The 20,830-nt window shown below is 41.1% G+C and overlaps 1 protein-coding gene across 1 annotated transcript; it reads left to right on the forward strand.

Annotated features, from left to right (window-relative positions):
* Nucleotides 1-3,678: 3,678 nt before the first annotated feature.
* Nucleotides 3,679-3,978, forward strand: LOC136118363 (keratin-associated protein 3-3-like). Its single transcript, XM_065871666.1, is given in 1 exon segment — nucleotides 3,679-3,978. A coding segment is annotated over 1 exon segment (300 nt).
* Nucleotides 3,979-20,830: the final 16,852 nt, after the last annotated feature.

Below are 20,830 nucleotides of genomic sequence, written 5' to 3' on the forward strand. Positions count from 1 at the left end.
CTTTGGTGGCAATACTCGTTTGCTCTTTGCCTTCCAGCCCGGAGGCTGCTTCTACCCAAATGCTTTCGGTTCTCAACTTGGCATTTTCAACTCGAATCCGCCACCTTTTCTTCCATTTTAGATTTGTCTTATCTATTTCTCCAGCTATTTGTTTAGAACGCCCTAAAATTTTATTTCAGTTTTGATTTGTACAACGCAAGTTGGCAGTTACTCTACGCAGGGGATTTTCTTCCATTTAATATTTGGTTTAATCTTCCTAAGTCCTGCCTTGCGAATTGAATTTTAAACTCGGGAAGGGCCTTCCTTTTGTCTCTCCCATGACCCCTGATGCAGGGTTTGGGAGATAAAAATGCTTGCTTTTGGAATATGCATACTGCAAAGCATATACTTTACAGGCCTTGTCATGGCACTCCTAGCCAAAGAAGTCTTGTAAGCCTCAGAATTGCAATTCTGTGTTTTCTTTACCTACCAGAAAGACGGATCACCTTTAAGATTTATTCTGTCCAGTTTAGGACCTGGTCATCCAGTTATGAAGTCCCCGTAGTTAACAATGACGATGAGACCCAGCTAGGTCACACACTTTGATTCTATTGCTTTTCCTATAGGAATACTTCAGACCAAATTATGCTGAAACCCTCGTAAAAGCTCATGAAAAATAAAGGGCTGTGATTTTGTAAAAAGAAAACTATCACTCTTGAAAGAAATGTTATTTTGGTGTGTCTTAGAAGTTTAATTTTTCTCTTACTAAGTAAGAGGTGTGTTATGTTCTTCAAGTTTTAGGTAGGAGTGCCAGAACTTAAATATGTGATAGAGGTGAACGTCTTAAACCCCAGAGAATCTGCACAGTGGTTTGCCAATGTTCCAGTCTAGTCTATCTCTGACTAAGAAGGTCAGCTATACCCACTGTTTGGTGCTTTAGCTGTCACAATAATGCTGCCCCAATTTTAATTAGAACTTCGGAAAAATAAGCATGTGAACTTTCTCCCATAGGCTAGTATGATTTAACTGATTAATAAATTTTATTTTTAAAGTTCTTTTCAACAGCTTTTAAAAATCATGTATTTTACCACGCAGTCATATATAAAGATGAAAGTTTAACATTTGTGAAATGATTTGAGTTGAAATTAATGAATTATGTATGGTACTAGTAATTCTCAGTTCAAGTTAATGAAGGTGGAAGGGATAGCACCCAAAATAGGAACTTCCGAATGGTGCCAAAAACTCATTTTAGCCCTTGGTTGTAATGTCCTTGGAGCTTATAAACAGGTGACAAACTGGAATTTGAGCTTTTCAAATTCTTTGCCCTTGTTCAAAATAGGAAGAGAACTACAGGGGGCTTAAATGTTCACAAGCTGGATAATTAGTCCCCTAATGAATCAGAGTTAAATATAGTTATTATGCTGGTCATTTAAGTTTATGTGCCCTTAGATACAATTTGCAATTTTAAGTATTAGTGATATGAAAACAATTTCTATTTAACTGGAAAAAGCCTATGAAAAATGTATATCTAAATACCGATTTATAACAATTGTTCTTAAATCAGTTGTAATAATAAACATGAAATATAACTTCAGATGGGCATGAGAAAATTCCATGGCTTTGCCTCCAAGACCTTTGTAACCTGGAGATCATCTTCAGTCTGCTCATTTTATGGCCCAGGAAGCTGAGGTCTTCCCCCTACCCCAGGGTTCTTTCATTACACTGGGCCTTCTTAGACAACATTTAACTGAGAAACAGTTTTTGTAAATACTCAAACAGCCATCATCTTAACTGTTTGGCCTTTTTACAAACAGGTGAAATCTACCATTTAACATTTTATTTTACCACTTGAAAGTACAAATAGTGACTTCATTTTAATAATTGTTTTTTCTTCTTATACTTTTAATGCTGTTATGATAGTCCTATTCTACGGAGACCAGTAAAAGTACAGATCACTCTCTCTAAATTGCTGAGGAACCTATAAGGAACGTGAAATCCCCCCTTTTTGAAATCCTGGGGACTACCAAGAATACAGAGTGGAAAAGGGGGAAAATTAATTCTCAATAGCAAAAAATGATTAGTGAATTACCCATGGGTAATAGACCTATGACAGGGCATTAGAGAGTTAGGGTGCTCAGAATATATAGCTCACATTTTGAGGTTGAAGCAAAGGCACATACCTGAATCTGTAGTTTGTCACAATAATTCACTCAGCAAATATTTTTTAGCACCTCTAAGACAAGCGCTAGGAATACAGCAGTGAACTATGTAATTATGCCTTCATTCTCGTAGAGTTAGCCAATAAATAAAATAGAGACGGTAACAAGTACTGCAGGGCAATGTAAAACAGGAGAGGGGCAGGGTGTGCTGCAGTCATGGGAGATTTTCAGTTATAAATGGGGTGGTCAGGGAAGCCTAAGAAGTAAGGTAACATTTGAGGTGGAGGGAACAAAAAGTAGGCCTGAGGGGAAAGATAGGCAGGGAGATCGGGCAGGTTAGGGAGAGGAGGGGAGATACAGATTGCCAGCAGCCTTGCCAGTGTTTTTTTAAGGACTTTGGCTTTTGCCTCCAGTGAGAAGGAAGAAACTGAAGGGCTGTTAGCAGTGAAGTGACATGAACTGACAAGAACTGACAAGAATGCTAAATTCAATGGACTCAAGATGGTATTCCATCGGTTCATTATTTTCTGGTATACACAATCAATCGCAATTTAATAAAGGAAGCATTGAAACACCCTGAGATACGTTTTCCCATCTTCTTACGAAAATATGAGAAGTCACGAGTACCTCCAAATTATTAAGTATTAAAAGTACACTTTCATATAGACTAACAGGAAAGCACAATCAGAAGGGAGGATGTTTCAAATGCTGGTTAAAAGTACAAGGTTAAAAATCAGACAGACCTGGGTTGCAGTCCCAGCTAGACCACATAGTGGCTGTGCGATCTTGCACAATCTATTTATCTCTCTATACCTGAGAGCACTCATGTCTAGAATGATACCTGCCTCATGAGGTTGTTGGGAAAATTCAGCGAGATAATGTAAACTCTGAGTACAGGGCTGGAAGCACAGTAAGAGCTCAGTATATATTAGCCTTCATTAGCTGTGTCGAGCAATTTAATGAACTTAAGAAAATCTAGAGTTGGATTGTTAAATCTTATTTAGGAAATTATAACTATATATACTTTGTAAATTGTCAATGAATTGTTCATGGTGAGATGTCAGTCTGGGAAAAAGTGAAATGAAGTCTGGATAGGAGAGTGCAGGCTTCACTGCTAGGCCTGGCACTGTCACGGTAGCCAGCTGTGTGACCTTTGGCAAATTGCACCATCTCTGGATGTTCATTTTCTCATCTATAAATGAAGCAGAGCAGACTAGAAGATTTGTAGAGCCTCTCCAGGGAGAACCTTCTATGAGTTTCCTCTTTGCTGACTCCAGACTGTCAACGGAGGAGCACTGTTGAACTTTGAAACATTGGCTATTCATATTCAGGTTTTTACTTGTTACATTCAAAACTTTGCATTAGAGTCTCTAAGCATTTTATAATTAAGTAGTAGACATGAAATTTGAACTAGTGTATTACAGTTTTTGAATTGTAAATGGTACAAAATACTCCCATTTACTTTAGACTTGGATACCACAACAGGCTAAAAGGTTTAAAGTAAATGGTTTCTCCAAAAGCAAACCGGAGTCCCAATGCCATGGCTCGCCGTGCTTCCCGTTACTGCCGCAGTGTCCACACCGGCCCTGCCACCACCACCTGCCCATCTGAAAAATGCTGCCGATGCGGAGTCTGCCTGCCCAGCATCTGCCCACACATGGTTTAGTTACCGGAGCCAACCTGCTATGACAGCTGTCCCCCACCATGCCGCATTCCTCGGCCCCGTGTGCCCGCCTGCTTCGTGCTCAACTCATCCCCGCCTACCCTGGGCCTGGAGACCCTCAGCCTCACAACCTTCACTCAGCCCTGCTGTGAGCTCTGCATCCCAAGCTGCCGCTGACTGATGACTGCCTCGCTCAGTGCCTGGAGATAACACTGAAGCTATCTGTTCAGCATTCACTTGCCTCGGTAGTTTATCAGACATTGAGGCAGACCAGATGGCCTGGATATGCACAACCTACCTTTCGTCTTAATGGAAAGAAAATCAAGAAATTTTAATGGTTATTTGGCTAACCATTTGGTTCATCTGGGCAGGTGAATGTCATCTATTATCAAAAGTATTGATATCTATAAGACCTCAGACTGTTTGTTTGTTTGTCTGTTTTTTCTGTCTGCACAGCTTGTGGGATTTTAGTTTCCCGACCAGGGATAGAACCCAGGCCCTCAGCAGTGAGAGGGTAAAGTCATAACCACTAGACCTCCAGGGAATTCCCCAGACCGTATGTTGTTGGTCATGTTGCTTCCTAGATCCCATTCCTTATATTGAGTATTTTCATAGAGGAAAAATAACTTCTTGATGGGTTTTCCAATAAACTTTATTTCTGTGGCAATAAATAAAGTAAATGGTTACTGTTTGAATCATCTCGTCTTTGATGTTATGAATCTCTGTCTTCACATAAATTATATAGCTTCTGTAGAATAAGATGTGCCCATTAGAAAGCTGCAGGAAAACTAGCATAATGTAGTTAATAGTAAGATATCAGGGCTTTTCTGATAACTAAAATATTTACCAGGTTAAGACTAATTAACACTTACCAAAACTTATACCGAGGCAGCTTGAGCAACGAGGAGTTTATAGAAAGTGCACACTGTCACACGCTACTGGTGACTGGCCAGTATCACAGTACCTAATAAGAAAAGGTGAAGAAAATATTTAGACCATCTTGAGCCTAACAGCCAAGAATGAGATGAAAGACTAAAGGGATTATTATCTCATAAACTCTCACCTTCTACTTGCGACATAATTATCTGTCTCGAAGTTAGTCTAAGTTCCTTGAGGGCAAGGAGAGGAACTTGACTTTTCCAGCACCTGCGCCGTGTCTTCCATCAACACCAAGAGGGAATTCCCTGGCGGTCCGGTAGTTAGGACTCCACGCTCTCACTGCCAAGGGCCCGGGTTCAATCCCTGGTCAGGGAACTAAGATCCCACAAGCCTGCAAGCTGTGCAGTGCAGCCAAAAAACAAACAAACAAACAATCCCAAAACATTTACCGAGAGCCTGACACTGCACTGGGGAACAAGATGGGGGCTCCGAAATGAAAATATCCTCTAAAAATGGGCGAACTATACTGCAACCCTGACTTGAACTAAAGGATTCTTGATTGTAAGAGAGAGTTATCAAAAAATCAAGCAGAGGCTGTAGTAATAAAGTTTATTCAGCAGTCTTCTTGGCATAACACCAGCAAAATAACTAAATAAATAACAAGTAAATTTCTTTGCAAGCTCGGCTTTCCACTTGGCTATTATTATTGTGGACACCATCAGTGAACACCACCAAGTTTCGTCAGTGATCCTAAACTAAACTCTTAGAACTACTGAACAGATTTTTTATGGCCCATAGATTTAATTACATGTCCAAGTCCTCCCCTCTACATTTATAGTGTACTGTACAATTGCTTCCATCTAGTGAAGCAGGATTGTGTTAAAAACGGATTTCATACTCATGTTTAGAGGAGCCAGGCCCAAGGCTGTGTAGTCTATTTCTCTATTTTAATGCTCCATCTTTCCTTATCCATTTCCTTGTTAGATAGTAGCAACACAAAGGTAGGGACTTCATATTCTCCATAACTCCAGCGATATTGCCAAGCACCAGATGCTCAACAAATATTTTTTTACTTTATTTAGAAGGTGATATTAGACTCTTAAGAAAGTCTTCCAACTCCAGATATAAGTACCATGCAAAAGTATCATCCAGAATCCATCAGTTGACTATGATCTGGAAAAGCACATAAAGATGACACATAAGAGATTATTTACCAGCGTTAACCAATACAGTTGCCACAGGTAGCTATTTAAATTAAAATTAGTTAAAATTAAATAAAATTTAAAATTCAATCCCTCAGTCACATAACCACATTCCAAATGTTTCATAGCCATTGGTCTCATACTGGACAATGCAGAATAGAATGTTTCCATCATCACAGAAAGTTCTCTGGGACACTGCTGTTATAGACTGCTTTGAAAGTACAACTTACACCAAGGGACCAGCCCTGGTCTCTATGTGGCTCAACAGCCAGACTATATGGAAAGGAGCTTGCAGTTTGGACATAAATACAAGCTATAACCAGGATGCTATGGGACACTGGTACAGCTACATGGGGATCCAGCCATGTTGACCATTCGCTGAGCCACTGTCTATAGGGTTCCCATGGTATAGGTCTGTACACATGCTTGCCCACCCACAAACATTCACACATGCGAAAACAAAACAAAACCTCACATACACCTTCAGGAAGTCAGTTGTATGACATTTGCAAGTAAGCAGTAATTAGCTAAGATTATCTTATATCATATTCATTATTCTATATACAAAGCTGCCTATCATTTGCAGACCTCTGCCAGATGATAATTAAATGTCTTCCAGTAAAAGCTGTCAAGATGGGACTTCCCTGGTGGTCCAGTGGTAAAGAATCCTCCTTACAATGCAGGGGGCGCAGGTTCGATCCCTGGTCAGGGAACTAGGATCCCATATGCCGCAGAGCAAATAAGCCCAGGCGCCACAACTACTGAGCTTGCGCACCTCAGCTAAAGCGCCCTAGTGCTGCAGACTACAGAGCCCATGCGCTCTGGAAGCCATGCACCACAACTACAGAGCCCATGGACCCTGGATCCTGAGTGCCACAACTAGAGAAGAGCCCGTGGGCCTCAACGAAGATCCCACGTGCTGCAACTAAGACCCTATGCAGCCAAAAATAAATAAAATAAATAAATAAATGATAAATAAATCTTTTTTTAAAAAAAGCTGTCAAGAAAATAAGTCCTGGGTATGTAATATATAGCATGGTGACTATAGTTAATAATACTGTATTATATATTTGAAAGTTGCTAAGAGAGTAGATCTTAAAAGTTCTCATGACAAGAAAAAAGTTTTTTTTTAACTATGCATGGTGATGGATGTTAGCTAGACCTATTGCGGTGATAATTTTGCATACAAATATCAAATATATAAACTAATATCGAATCATTATCATTATGCTGTACATCTGAAACTAAGATAATGTTATATGTCAGTTATATCTCAATTTTTTAAAAAGCTGTCAGGTGTTTAGGGGAAAAAAATCAAACTAAAAGCACCTTCTGCACTGTCTTAATTGCCTAGATACTATGTGTATACTCTGTGTCTATATAACCTTTCCTTCTTTTCACTGCTTTCACTTTGGTCCACCCAAGCACACTTTATTTTTTTTAATTTATTTAATGCATTTATTTATTTTTGGCTGCACTGGGTCTTTGTTGCTGTGCATGGGCTTCCTCTAGTTGTGGCGAGCGGGGGCTACTCTTTGTTGTGGTGCGCGGGCTTCTCATTGCAGCACCTTCTCTTGCTGCAGAACACGGGCTATAGGCGCGCAAGCTTCAGAAGTTGTGTCTCACGGGCTCAGTAGTTGTAGTGCACGGGCTTAGTTGCTCCGCAGGATGTGGGATCTTCCTGGACTAGGGCTCGAACCTGTGGCCCTTGCATTGGCAGGCAGATTCTTAACTACTGTGCCACCAGGGAAGCCCCCAAGCACACTTTAGTTGGGCTATCTTTTAAGTCTGCTGTATTTTGTCCTGATTCATTTATTTGTGATAGCAACTGCCAGTTATTGAGTGCCTGCTACGTATCAGCCACTGTGCTAGGCATTTTATACAAAATATCTCTAATCCTAATAATAATCTCATAAAGTGGGAATTATTAGTCTCAATTTATAGATATGGAAACTGAGAAACAGAGGGATTAAGGAACTTGTCAAGTTTAGTAAGTGGTAAAGCTGAGATATCAATTCAGGGCTGCCTGACTTCCATGCCCAGACCCTTTCCTATACCAGCGATAGAGTTTCAAAGTCAGAACTGACATGTTCTAATTCCAGCAATATTTCATAGTGTATAGTATAGGAGAAAGAGACAGCCAACGGTTATATTACAAGAGTAGTATATCATGAGTGTGCTACGATAGTGGTGTGTATTCAGTTTGGGAAATGGGTTAGGGGGCTTCTTGTGGGAAAAGGCACTTGAAAAGGTTGACTCTTCAAAATTGAGGAGGTTGAGAGAGAAAGGACATTCCAGGCTGTAGGAACAGCCTCTGCAAATGCACAGAGGTGAGAATCATTGCTATAGCTAGAATTCATTATGGCTGGAGTATAAAGTTTGGGGGAAGCAGGCATGAGCAAGGGTAGGGGTAAAGGTAGGGAAGGGTTATAGGGAACAAAGAGGCAGATTGAAAAGAACCCAGCCAAGCTAGAAGTTGTAGCTTCATCTACTGACAAAAAGGTGAGGAGTGAGGGCACTAAAAAATTCTAATATGAGAAGTGGCATGATCGGGTCCAAATTTTAGAAAGATCGTGTAAGGCAGAAGAGTATGGAAAACTCACATGCCTACAGGTTCTAGGCAGGATATATAAATGAATGAAGAGATCCAGGTGTAAGAAAAACTGCAGTCGTGATGAGATACATAAGTGTCACTTGGTCTGAGGTCAGGGGCACCTTGGGAGTGATGAAGATTTCAGAGAACTAGAGCGAAGGACCCTATTTAAAGGGTCCCTATGACCATGTGGGAACAGGACTCAGGATTGCCAGGTTTCCCATTTTTAAGGGACATGGGAAATCTTCATTTTTCTATGACATCCCCTGAATTTTGGAGGTGGCCAACACTATGCAGGCCAAAAAAAACTATGTCTTCGTCCATCTGTTTGTAAGCCCTGGCTAGAGAGTCTTGAAGCGAGCGTGGAAGACCAGGTAGGAGGTTATTTCAAGTGAGAAGGGATGAAGTTTGCTCTGACAAGGTCAACTGGGTTTGTATAGTCTTGAGAAGGGTAAAGGATCTGTGAAGAAAGATCACTTAAGATTCTGAGGGTTTTTTTAAATGACAGGGATGTTTATTTGGACTCTGACATGACCATGCAGTCTTGGTAAATATAACTATTGGGTTAATTTTCTAAACAGTGCTGACATTAAAATGGAGATGGAATATTTTGTGGGAGGGGGCACAGTCTTTACTAAGGGGGAGAAGTTGTGCAATGCCTAGCTTTGGGGGATTTGGGGACAAGTATACATAAAGCATTCAACCTCTAACCCATTCCTTTCATCCCACTCACCCCAAAAATGGTCACAAACAGATTAAGAGACACATGAATTAAGTCATAGAACCAAAGAAAACCTTAGCAACATATCAGGCCTGGAAACTTGTTCCAATTCCCTCTACTTATTTATACCACTGAAATAGGGTTAAACTGAATATCCAGGAGAGTTCTGAAGAGTACAGGATCACAACAGGAAATTTGTAATCCAAGGGGAGGTGATGTGTGGGAGGAAAGCAGGCAGCCTTGATAGGTAGAGCTTAACTGTCAAAGAGGTGGCCCAGTTACAGGACCACGTGGACAGACAGAGACAGAGACAGAAAATGTATGTATGAGAGTCTTTACAACTTTTTGTTTCTTAGCAAAAAGTAATAATGCTGTATTTCCTAAGGGTTATCTCCCTGAGTCACTGCCTTAGCTGCATCATCGCATCATTTCTTAATTACTTATCATATATTACACATATAAATATTATATCATTATCTCATCCTTACAGTGATAATGAGATTGTATAAGGCTAGGACTTGCTTATTCTAATCTGTTTAAGATTCAGTATAGGTGTCACCTCCTCCAAGAAGATCATCCTGATTGCCAGCACCAACCCCCCTCACCTTTTACTGTATTAGGTATGCCTCCCTGGAGCTTCCACAATCTCCAGTGCTATTCTTGCCCCATGGTTTTATGATGATCTGTTTCTGTGTCTGTCTCCTACTGACTGACCTTCTCAAGGGGACACTGCTGTATGTCTAGTTCATTTTATGTTCTTAGATTAGCCTGAGAGGTAAGCATTCAGGACACGTGACATGTGGAATAAATGAGCCTTTGTAGGCAGGCATAGCTCAGCAAATGGCTATATCTCTCACAAGCCAGGTACCTTAGGCAAAGTTGCTTCCTCCCTTCAACTTCAGTCTCTTAACCTATAAAATGATAATGTCCTTACAGATGGCCAGTAGACACATGAAAAGATGCCCAACATCACTAATCATTAGAGAAATGCAAATCAAAACCACAATGAGGTATTACCTCACACCAGTCAGAATGGCCATCATTAAAAAGTCTACAAATAACAAATGCTCGAGAGGGTGTGGAGAAAAGGGAACGCTTCTACACTGTTGCTGGGAATATAAATTGGTACAGCCACCATGGAAAACAGTATGGAAGTTCCTCAGAAAACTAAAAATAGAATTACCGTATGATCCAGCAATCCCACTCCTGGAAGTGTACCTAGACAAAACTATAATTCAAAAAGATGCATGCACCCCTATGTTCATAGCAGCACTATTCACAATAGCCAAAACATAGAAACAACCTAAATGTCCATTGATGGAGGAATGGATAAAGAAGATGTGGTACATTTATATTATACAATGGAATACTACTCAGCCATAAAAAGAATGAAATAATGCCATTTACAGCAACATGGATGGGACTAGAGATTATCCTACTAAGTGAAGTAAGTCAGAAAGAGAAAGACAAATACCATATGATATCACTTATATGTGGAATCTAAAATATGGCACAAATGAACCTATCTACAAGACAGAAACAGATTCATAGACGTAGAGAACAGACTTGTGATTGCCAAGGGGTGGGGGAAGGGAGGGAGTGGACTGGGAGTTTGGGGTTGGTAGATGCAAACTATTATATTTAGAATGGATAAACAACAAGGTCCTAATGTATAGCACAGGGCACTACATCCAATCTTCTCGTATAAAACATAATGGAAAAGAATATTTAAAAATGTGTATATGTGTAAAACTGAGTCACTTTGCTGTACAGCAGAAATTAACACAACACTGTAAATCAACTATACTTCAATTAAAAATAAAATAAAATGATAATGTCCTATCTACTCCTGAGAGGTGAAAGTCACGTACGTGAAAATACTAAACTATAAAATGTCAATGTATGGTATACATGTAATTATTACTTACTTATGATACATAGACTTTTGGGAAAAAAAGAAGGGGGAAGTTTTTATCTACCTATCTCAATCTGAAATTGAGTGGTAATAACATAGTGTTTCTTGAGTCTTTACGATTTAAGTTTGATAGCTCTAGGAATAAGATCATGGTATTGGCTGGGTTAATAAGCTACCCCTCTTCTGATTGGGCGTTGAGACCACGCTCAGTTCATCTTTTTCCTGGAGTAAAGTCATATTTAAACAAATAGTCCAGAGAGATTCTTGACTCTTGAATGCTAATCTGTGCGCAAAGTTCACAAGCACCATTCTTGCTAAAGGAAAAAGATAACCAGGTGCCTTATTCACCTTACTTCTGCGGAAGCATTGTTATTATTGTAAAAAATTAAAATATTAAAACTGATAAGGCACTAAAAAAAAGAGTGCAGTGCTTTAAAATGTGAACACAAAGTCACTGACTGCCCATCCAGTGGTGATGAATTAGCTTGCCATCCACCTGGGATGGATATTGAGGCACTGTCGGCTAAGAGCAGCAGAATCTAACGGTGCAGAATGGAGTTTCACCTCAGAGGTGCTTACCTTATCCATGTTTTCCCCTCCAGAAACTGAAATTCTGAACGTGGCCTTTATTACACAAATAGTAGAGCAGGCCAGCAGTCCTACAACAGATGAGTTTGAAGCAAATTCACTCTCAAATTACGATGGATAATTTTGCCTAGGCAAGCTAATTAAGCACTTTGTAAACAGAATCTTAATTTACATCTGTCCAGGAGGGACTGAGGGAATTGACACAAATCCCCAAGTTGAGAGATGGCGGCCAGTTATGTTTTAGGCTCACACTTTGTGGGTATCTGAAAAGTGATATGATTTTTTCCCAACCTAGGGGAGGTTTGTTGGGGTGCAAAATGAAACTAATTTCTAGTTTTATCTTTCATCAGACCTTGAGTCAGGTTATATCGTTTACTTAAATGTGAATTCCCAGAACAGGAACTTTCAAACACAAGTACAGAAAGATTCTACAATGTAAAAACTAGTAGTTTTTCTATCACAGGTGTTCAAAGTTAGCAGTACTTGCCATCAGCATGATAATAAAGAGCTGCAGGGAGTGAATCATTCATTTACAATTCACAAGAATGGTGAATCTTTTTAAGGCTCGGCTTAAAGCACTTGAGTGGCTTACCACTGCCCTGGAGATAGAGCGGGGAACCCTCCCGGGCCCTACAGGAGGTGGCTCCTTCTGCCTCTGCAGTCTTACCTTGGGTTTCTCTGTACTTCATGAGCCCGGCGGGACCCATCTGTTCCCAGGGCCAGCCTCGGTGTCCTTCCCTGTGCTGGGAAAACTCTTGGTCTGGCTAACCCCACTCAAGTTTCAGGTCTCAACGTAATCCTGATGCCCTGACCAAGTTCTATCCTCCAGGCTGAGCTTTATCCCCCATGGCAGTCGCACCTCCCTTGTCCTAACACTTGTTTGTAATACAGACCTACCTCAAAGGAGCGCTGCCAATGCAAAAGGTCCACTGAGTGGGGAGCGATGTTAGCCCCCCGCCCCACCTGTTGTTACTGTCCTGCTAGTCTCCTTCCCTTGATTGTATCTGCGGGACTGCAGAACACATCTGTCCTGTTCATTCTGTAACACAGACCTCCCACAATGAGGAGAATCGGGCTGAATTATAGGTGCTCAATAAATATTTTTTGAATGAAGGAATACGTAAAAATCTGTTGAATGGGAGGATGGGGAGTTATCGTTTAACAGGTACAGGGTTTACGTTTGAGATGATGAAAAACTTCTGGAGATGGATGGGGGTGATGGTTGTACAACATTGTGAATTGTTTTTAATGTCACTGAGCACCTAAAAACGGTCAACTGGTAAATTTTATGTTATGCATATTCAACCACAATAAAACATTTTGTTGAATGAATGCATCAGTAGTTAAGTGTTTTGAAGCAGGTCCTATCCATCTCTAATATTTCAATTTGATAAATATTCATAGATTGCCTGCTACAGGTAACATAAAGGTGCACTCTTGGACTTATTTAATAGTCTGTGAAATACACTCAAAATTCAAACCAGCCACCCTTTGTATGTAAAACATGTTTTCACTAGATAGACTGGTCATATTTATCTTTGTATTCCAAGCAGCTAGCAGCACTTAATATGTGCTCAATTAATGTCTCCTAATTCAAAAATAGGACATTGACAGTAACATAGTGTTTGTTTAGGGTTTTCCCTGTGACCAAATGCTTCCACCAACAGAATCTCATATTATCATAGAGGCTCCTTCACTCTTACCCTTTCTTCTCTTTTCGCTTTCCTTCACAGCCTTCATGTTAACAGCCATCCCTTCCTGACTTTTTGTTGCCAGAATCAACACAGCTTTCTCAGTTTCTTTATCCTTGTTTTACCAACTATTTTCAACTGTTCATCTCTAGCTCTCATTCCCACATGTCCAAACAAATTTTGCTATTTTATACCTTCAACAAAGTCCAAGTCCTGGGAAAGAGTTACACTTGACTCTGGGGTAGAAGACACATTACTGGGATAAGGACAGCTTACCAGAAGGTAGATTGGGCTCTGTACCCTAGAATCCTGAGAACCCCCTACCCATTAAAAAATCTTTTGAGCATCCTTGAGAGTTAATATTACATATTTCACTTCGAAAAGGAATCACACATTGTTTGTACATAATCTGAAGTTTGCATGATGGTCATGTTTTCTGGTTTCCTCCATAGTTTTCCACTGAATAAATGTCAGTCTTTTTATAATGTAAGGAAGTAGGTGAGAAGATACTGTGTAATGAAAGGAAACATTATAAAGAGAAGGGAACATCGAGAGTATGAGGTTAATCAGAGTAATAAATAATAATCTGGTTTTCAAGGTCTAACGTCAGTGTTACCACCAGGAGCAAAGTCTTGCATAGACCCTGGCTTTCGATAACAAACAACATGGAAAGAAATAGAGAGATGACAATAGTTAGATTAGAAGCTAGAGATCTCATTTGACTTCCACCTACCCGATTCCTTTGACACGTGGGCAAAGTTTCCATCCTAATATTCCTAATAGATGCAATATAGCAGAGTGGTTCAGGGCACAGAATTGAGCCGGGCTGCTAGAGGTCGAACCCTTTTCCATTTCTTACTAGCTTTGTGTGGGGAAGCAAATTTCTTAACCTTTCCATGCCTGTTTCCTCATCTTTTTTTTTTTTTTTTTTTCTTTGGCCTCACAACTTGCAGGATCTCTCCCTGACCAGGGACTGAACCTGGGCCACAGGAGTGAAAGCCCAGAATCCTAACCATTAAGCTACCAGGGAGCTCCCAGTTTCCTCACCTATGAAATGAGAATAGTAAGAGACACTTATAAAGTTGTCTTTCTTTCTTTCTTTGGCTGTGCCATGCGGCATATGGGGATCTTAGTTCCCTGACCAGGGATCAAACCCGCGAACCCTGCAATGGAAGCACGGAGCCCTAACCACTGGATCTCCAGGGAATTCCCTTTTTTTAAAAAAAAATAAATTTACTTTATTTATTTATTTTTGGCTGCAACGGGTCTTCGTTGCTGTGTGTGGGCTTTCTCTAGTTGTGGTGAGTGGGGGCTACTCTTCCTTGAGGTGCACGGACTTCTCGTTGCGGTGGCTTCTCGTCGCGGAGCACGGGCTCTAGCACGCAGGCTCAGTAGTTGTGGCTTGCGGTCTCTAGAGCACAGGCTCAGTAGTTGTGGCGCACGGGCTTAGTTGCTCCGCAGCATGTGGGATCTTCCCGGACCGGGGCACGAACCCGTGTCCCCTGCATCGGCAGGTGGACTCTCAACCACTGCGCCACCAGGGAAGCCCCCTTATAGAGGTTTTATGAGCATTAGATAAAGAAATATTTGCAAAGCACTTAAAACAATGGTAGGCTTGTATTAAGTATTATATCAATGTTTGATAAACAAATAAAATCACAAATATAGTTAATTCACACCTTAGCACCTTATAGCTTGAAAAACAATTTTCATGTACATCATCTCATCAAATTCTCACATTCTGAGATAGTTATTATTACCTCCTTTTTATGGATGGGGAAATAAGTTTCCCTAAGTGTTTTTTTCGTTTGTTTTTTTCTTTAACTTAAAGGCTTTGACACAAAGTTGATCAAAAAGAAAAATGAAGAACTTCCCTGGTGGTCCAGTGACTAAGAAGCTGCCTTCCAGTGCAGGGGACATGAGTTTGAGCCCTGGTCGGGGAACTGGGACCCCACATGTCGCGGGGCAACTAAGCCCATGGCTCTAGAGCCTGTGCACCACAGCTAAAGACCTGACACAGCCAAATAAATAAAATTTAAAAAAAAAGAAAAATGAGCATTTCATATCTTTTATTTCTTACCCTTTCTCCAAGGGAAAGGATCAGCTCTCTTCTTCCCTAATTCCACAGCAAAGGGAATGGTGGTTAATAACTTAATTATTATTTGATTGCTATGACAAAAAATAGAATAGTTATCATCAAAATAAAATATAGTTTGTATTCATGATATATGGCGCATTGCATGTCTAAGAACATTATCTATTGGTAAGTCCTTTGTTGCTTAAGGGAACTATATTAATTTTGTACATATTAGTCTTAATGATGTGTATTACACTTAGGCTCCTAGGTACAGTTCAGGCTAGCAGCCTGTAGAGAGAAGGTCGCTGTACTTTGGATTGAGAGAACCTCCCTCTTCTTTTCCCAGTACACACCCATACCTGAGTTATGTAAGAAGTTTATTTTCTGCTGTGCAGTTATTAGCATTTCCTTTTTTTTTAATTTTAAAATTTTTTGGCCACACAGCGCAGGGCTTGCAGGATCTGAGTTCCCCAACCAGGGATTGAACCCTGGCCCCGGCAGTGAAAGCACTGAGTCCTAACCACTGGACCGCCAGAGAATTCCCAGCATCAACTAATTTAAATAGGATACTATGCGTGGGCAAAGTTCTCAGGGTAGCAGGATGAAGAAGGGCAAAATTGCCTTCCTTCTCACACCCTGGGTGGCCCTAGACACAGCAGAATGGTGTTAAATATACAGACTTAGGAGCTAGGAAATGACCTGTCTGATTTTAAATCCCAGCAATACCATTTTCTAGCTGTGTGACTTTAGGCAAGACACTCAACCTCTCACCATTTCCTCATTCACAGCATGGAGATAATGGAAGGATCTAGTGTATCGATAGTTGGAAAGGTTACACAAGTTAATGAACGTTAAGACTTAGCATAGGCACACTCATGGCAAACATTCAATAAATGTTAGCTGTTAACATTATGTTCTGTTTGGCTTAACACTCTCATCATCTTCTTGTCTAAGTCAATGGCTTTCACTTTTGCCCACGACCCTCAGTAAGAAATACACTTTAAAGTAAGAGAGTAGCATTGACGTATATACACCACCAAATGTAAAATGGATGGCTAGTGGGAAGCTGCGGCATAGCACAGGGAGATCAGCTTGGTGCTTTGTGACCACCTAGAGGGGTGGGGTAAGGAAGGCAGGAGGCAGGCTCAAGAGGGAGGGGATATGGAGATATATGTATACATATAGCTGATTCATTTTGTTGTACAGAAGAAACTAACACAACATTGTAAAGCATTTTTACTCCAGTAAAGATGTGGGGAAAAAAAGAAAAAAAGAAAGAAATACATTTTATATCACAATCCAGTATACTCACACATAAAAAACTAAACTGAAGTTTCACGAAACACTAATACTCTTAGTATACATTGTACTCTATTAATTTCTATTCTTTAAAGAAAAAATACTGGTAGTAGCCTATGAAATTCATTTCACAGCCCACTAATGGGTCCGTTTGAAAAGTTCTGCTCGTTGATACCTGTAATAGGCAGAATGACGTCTCCCTCACATGTCTACAACCTAATCCTGGGAGCCTGTGAATATGTTCCTTTAGGTGGCAAAGGGAGCTCTGCCAGTGTGATTAAGGTTACAGACTTTGAGATGGGAAGATTGGACTCTCCAGGTGGGCCCTGTCTAATATCATGAGTCCTTAAAAAGTGGAGAATCTTGGGCTTCCCTGATGGCGCAGTGGTTGAGAGTCCGCCTGCCGATGCAGGGGACACGGGTTCGTGCCCCGGTCCAGGAAGATCCCACATGCCGTGGAGCGGCTGGGCCCGTGAGCCATGGCCGCTGAGCCTGAGTGTCCGGAGCCTGTGTTCCACAGCGGGAGAGGCCACAGCAGTGAGAGAGCTCGCATACTGCAAAAAAAAAAAAAAAAAAAAAAAAAAAAAAGTGGAGAATCTTCCCTAAGTGGATAATCTTTCATGACTATGGTCAGAGAGAGATGTGACGATGGAAGGGTCAGCTATGCAAAGAGAGAAGGACTCAGTGTGCCATTGCTGGATTTGAACACAGAAAAAGGTGGCCGTGAGCCTAGGGATGCAGGCATCCTGGAAACTGGGAAAGGCAAAGAAATAGATTCTTCCTTAGAGCCTCCAGAAACGAATACGGCCCTATAACACCTTGATTTGAGCCAAATGAGACCCATGTCAGGCTTCTGACCTCCAGAACGGTAAGGCAATAAATTTGTGTTGTTTAAGACACTAGATTTGTGATAATTTTTTAGAGCAATCATGGGAAACTAAAACACTACCTAATCCAGAAACCTTGACTTCACCTTTCACGACTCTCTCCTCCTAGCCCCACTCATTTCAACAAATCACCTATTCCTTCTGCTTTTACCTTTGAATATCTCTGGAATAATCCGTCCGCTTTCCCAATTTTCATGGCCATTGCCCTCATTCAGGACCTATTCATCTCTCTCTGGGGCTGTAAAACCTCCTAACTGTTTTCCCTACTTCTGGGCCCTAACCTGTCTCACAATCCCCTCCTTCTGGCTTTCACAGTTAACTTTCTTTTCTTTTTTTTTTTTGGCTGCGCTACATGGCTTGTGGCATCTCAGTTCCCCAACCAGGGATTGAACCCGGGCCATGGCAGTGAAAGCCTGGAATCCTAACCTCTAGGCCACCAGGGAACCCCTCATAGCTAACTTTCTAAACTACCGATATGATTACCTCTTTGCACTTTTGATGCCTCATCATGTCTACAAAATAAAACCTGAGGTCTTTAGAGTGACATTCAAAGCCCTTCAGATGACAGATCTAAAAGGACACATTTCCCTATTGCAATTTTCCCTACTCTGGCTCCTCAGAATATCATATTTATAAAGTTATTTTCCGTCTCATTTTATTATAGCTGGTTGTTTAACTTTTTTTCTTTTTGTCTTAAAAAAATTCCTTCTTGGGAAACAAAGAAGGGAAAAGCAAGAGCCTTCCCAGTCAGCCAGCTCCTACTGCATCCCAGCTAAGACCTCGGAGTTTGTCATTTATATTATGGCTCTCTAACCACAATATGTTTTATTTTTTTAATTAGGGCATTAGTGGTACAGGGAAATGTCTTTGCTTGGGAAAAACAAATTCACTAAGCAGTATAGTCTTTATTTGCATCTTTTATTTTAACAAATCTCATTAAAAATTTGTATCCATCTATGCATTAGAAAGGTCCTGCTGGACCTAACGTTAAAATGTGAATGATAAAGAAATGCATGACGTTGCCCGCTCCTGCCTCTGGGGCAAGAGTGTGAAGAACTTCCTTTCAGTCCCATGGATAAGAAGGAAGCCATTTCTCCAATGGAAACCAAATTCTCCTGTCTTGACCCTGCCCCTAAGGTTTCTCTGCTACTGTGCTTTTTCCAACACAACCCTGTGGTTTAGCCAACAAAGTCAGATCAAGTACAGGGTTAAGTTTCACCACAGCCAGAGAGAATTTCAGATTACAAACTACGTACCGTAGTAGAATGGTGTATTCATCTGTTAGGGCTGCCATAACAAATACCACAGACTGGGTGGCTAAGACAACAGAAATTTGTTTTCTCAGAGTTCTGGAGGGTAGAAGTCCAAGATCAGAACAGGTTTCTTCTGAGGCTTCTCGCCTCATCTTGCAGACGGCTGTCTTCTCCCTGTGTCCTCACATGTACACCCTGGTGTCTATCTGTGTGTCTGAACTCCCTCCTCTCATAAGGACACCAGTGAGATTTGATTAGGGCCCATCCTAATGGACTCATTTTAACCTGATCACCTCTTTAATGTCCCTGTCTCCAAATACAGTCACATTCTGAGGGACTGGAGGTTAGGATTCCAACATATGGATTTGGTGGAGGTGTACACAGTTCAGCTCATAACAAACAGCGTGGGTATTATTTCCTGACACTCAGCCTTGCCTCGAGTTCTAACAAATTCCCTCTAGGTGCACCTCAAAGCCTCTGTTATGGCTCTTCTGTTTGCGTAGTACATCTCCATTTTCTAGTCTCAAGGCTGGGCTCTATGCCACAGCCCTGACTGGTCTCTTGAGGAATCACGTCTTTTCGTGTGGCGCCTCACACGCCTACCCATGTTCTTTGGTTATAACTGCTTCACGTGTCACAGCTACCCCATCATCAACTCAGCTTGCCTAGCACTGCCCTGGAACCCTGTTTTCTCTCCCTTCTTTCTGTCATTTTGACCTGGATTCTTTTGAAGGCTATCCTAAGCCCTTTTATTTGCAATGGACTTTCTGAGATTTGTGTTCCACTCTTTCCTGCCTTTTTTCTCTATGCCTTTGTTTTCTTTAAAGCAGCTTTTAGAATTACTCAGTTCTCTGCCATGCAGTCACTTAAATCCCACTCACCTTCACACAGCTTGAATCCAGATTCCCAGAAACATTTTCTTTCTAATCAGAAACTCATAGAGATCATTTTCAATGAAGCAAGCAGCACTGACTTCCATTAAACATTTCAAGAATATAATTTGGGAACCCTTCCTCTTTTTCCTCCTGCTTCAATTTACAGCTCATGTTGCTTTATTTTGTTTTGCATGTGGCACTCTTGCTTCATAGACCAGGTTCAAAATTGAGCAGTATACTTGGCTACCCAGGCGTGATGTCCTAGCCCTTGGCTGTGGTCTGGGAGTAGCAGTAGCTCCTCAGAAGGAGTGACTCTGTGGCAGAGCAGTGCGACATCCTGGCAGTGGGAACAGATTTGGGACATCACAGGCCCAAGATCAATGTACTCTCTTGGGAAACTTGTGGTTTGTGCAGGTAGATGTTTAGAGGATGGACAAGGGTTGCATTACTAATCTAGGCAGAGCTTTATTTATTTATTATTATTTTTAAAATATTTATTTATTTTCTTTCTTTCTTTTTTTTTTTTTGGCTGTGTCGGGTCTTAGTTGTGGCATGCGGGATCTTCACTGAGGCAGGCGGGAATCTTTCACTGCGGCGTGGACTTCTCTCTAGCTGTGGCGTGCGGATTTTCTCTCTCTAGTTGAGGTGCATGGGCGCAGTAGTTGTGGCGCGTGGGCTTAGTTGCACCGCGGCATGTGGGACCTTAGTTCCCCCGCCAGGGATCTAACCTGCGTCCCCTGCATTGGAAGGCGGATTCTTTGCCACTGGACCACCAGGGAAGTCACAGCAGAGCCTTATTTAAAAGACTTTTGTTTTTGTTTTAGCCTGGCAATTGTGTGTGTGTGTGTGTTTTAAGTGGGCACTGAGAAGTTCCAGCCTAAGGCAGAATCACCCTAAAGGACACTAAGGGTAACTCCAATTCCAGGGTCTATCCCCTGAAAAACCGAATTCAATTTTCAGGTGCCTGAAGCATCATTTTAAGCATCATCAGTGTCTGCTTTGATCTTGCTTAGTTGAGATCCTGATAAATTGCGTTCAAAGTCATGCTA

Source organism: Phocoena phocoena, chromosome 1 (genome assembly GCF_963924675.1).
Source record: "Phocoena phocoena chromosome 1, mPhoPho1.1, whole genome shotgun sequence".
Taxonomy (NCBI): Eukaryota; Metazoa; Chordata; class Mammalia; order Artiodactyla; family Phocoenidae; genus Phocoena; species Phocoena phocoena.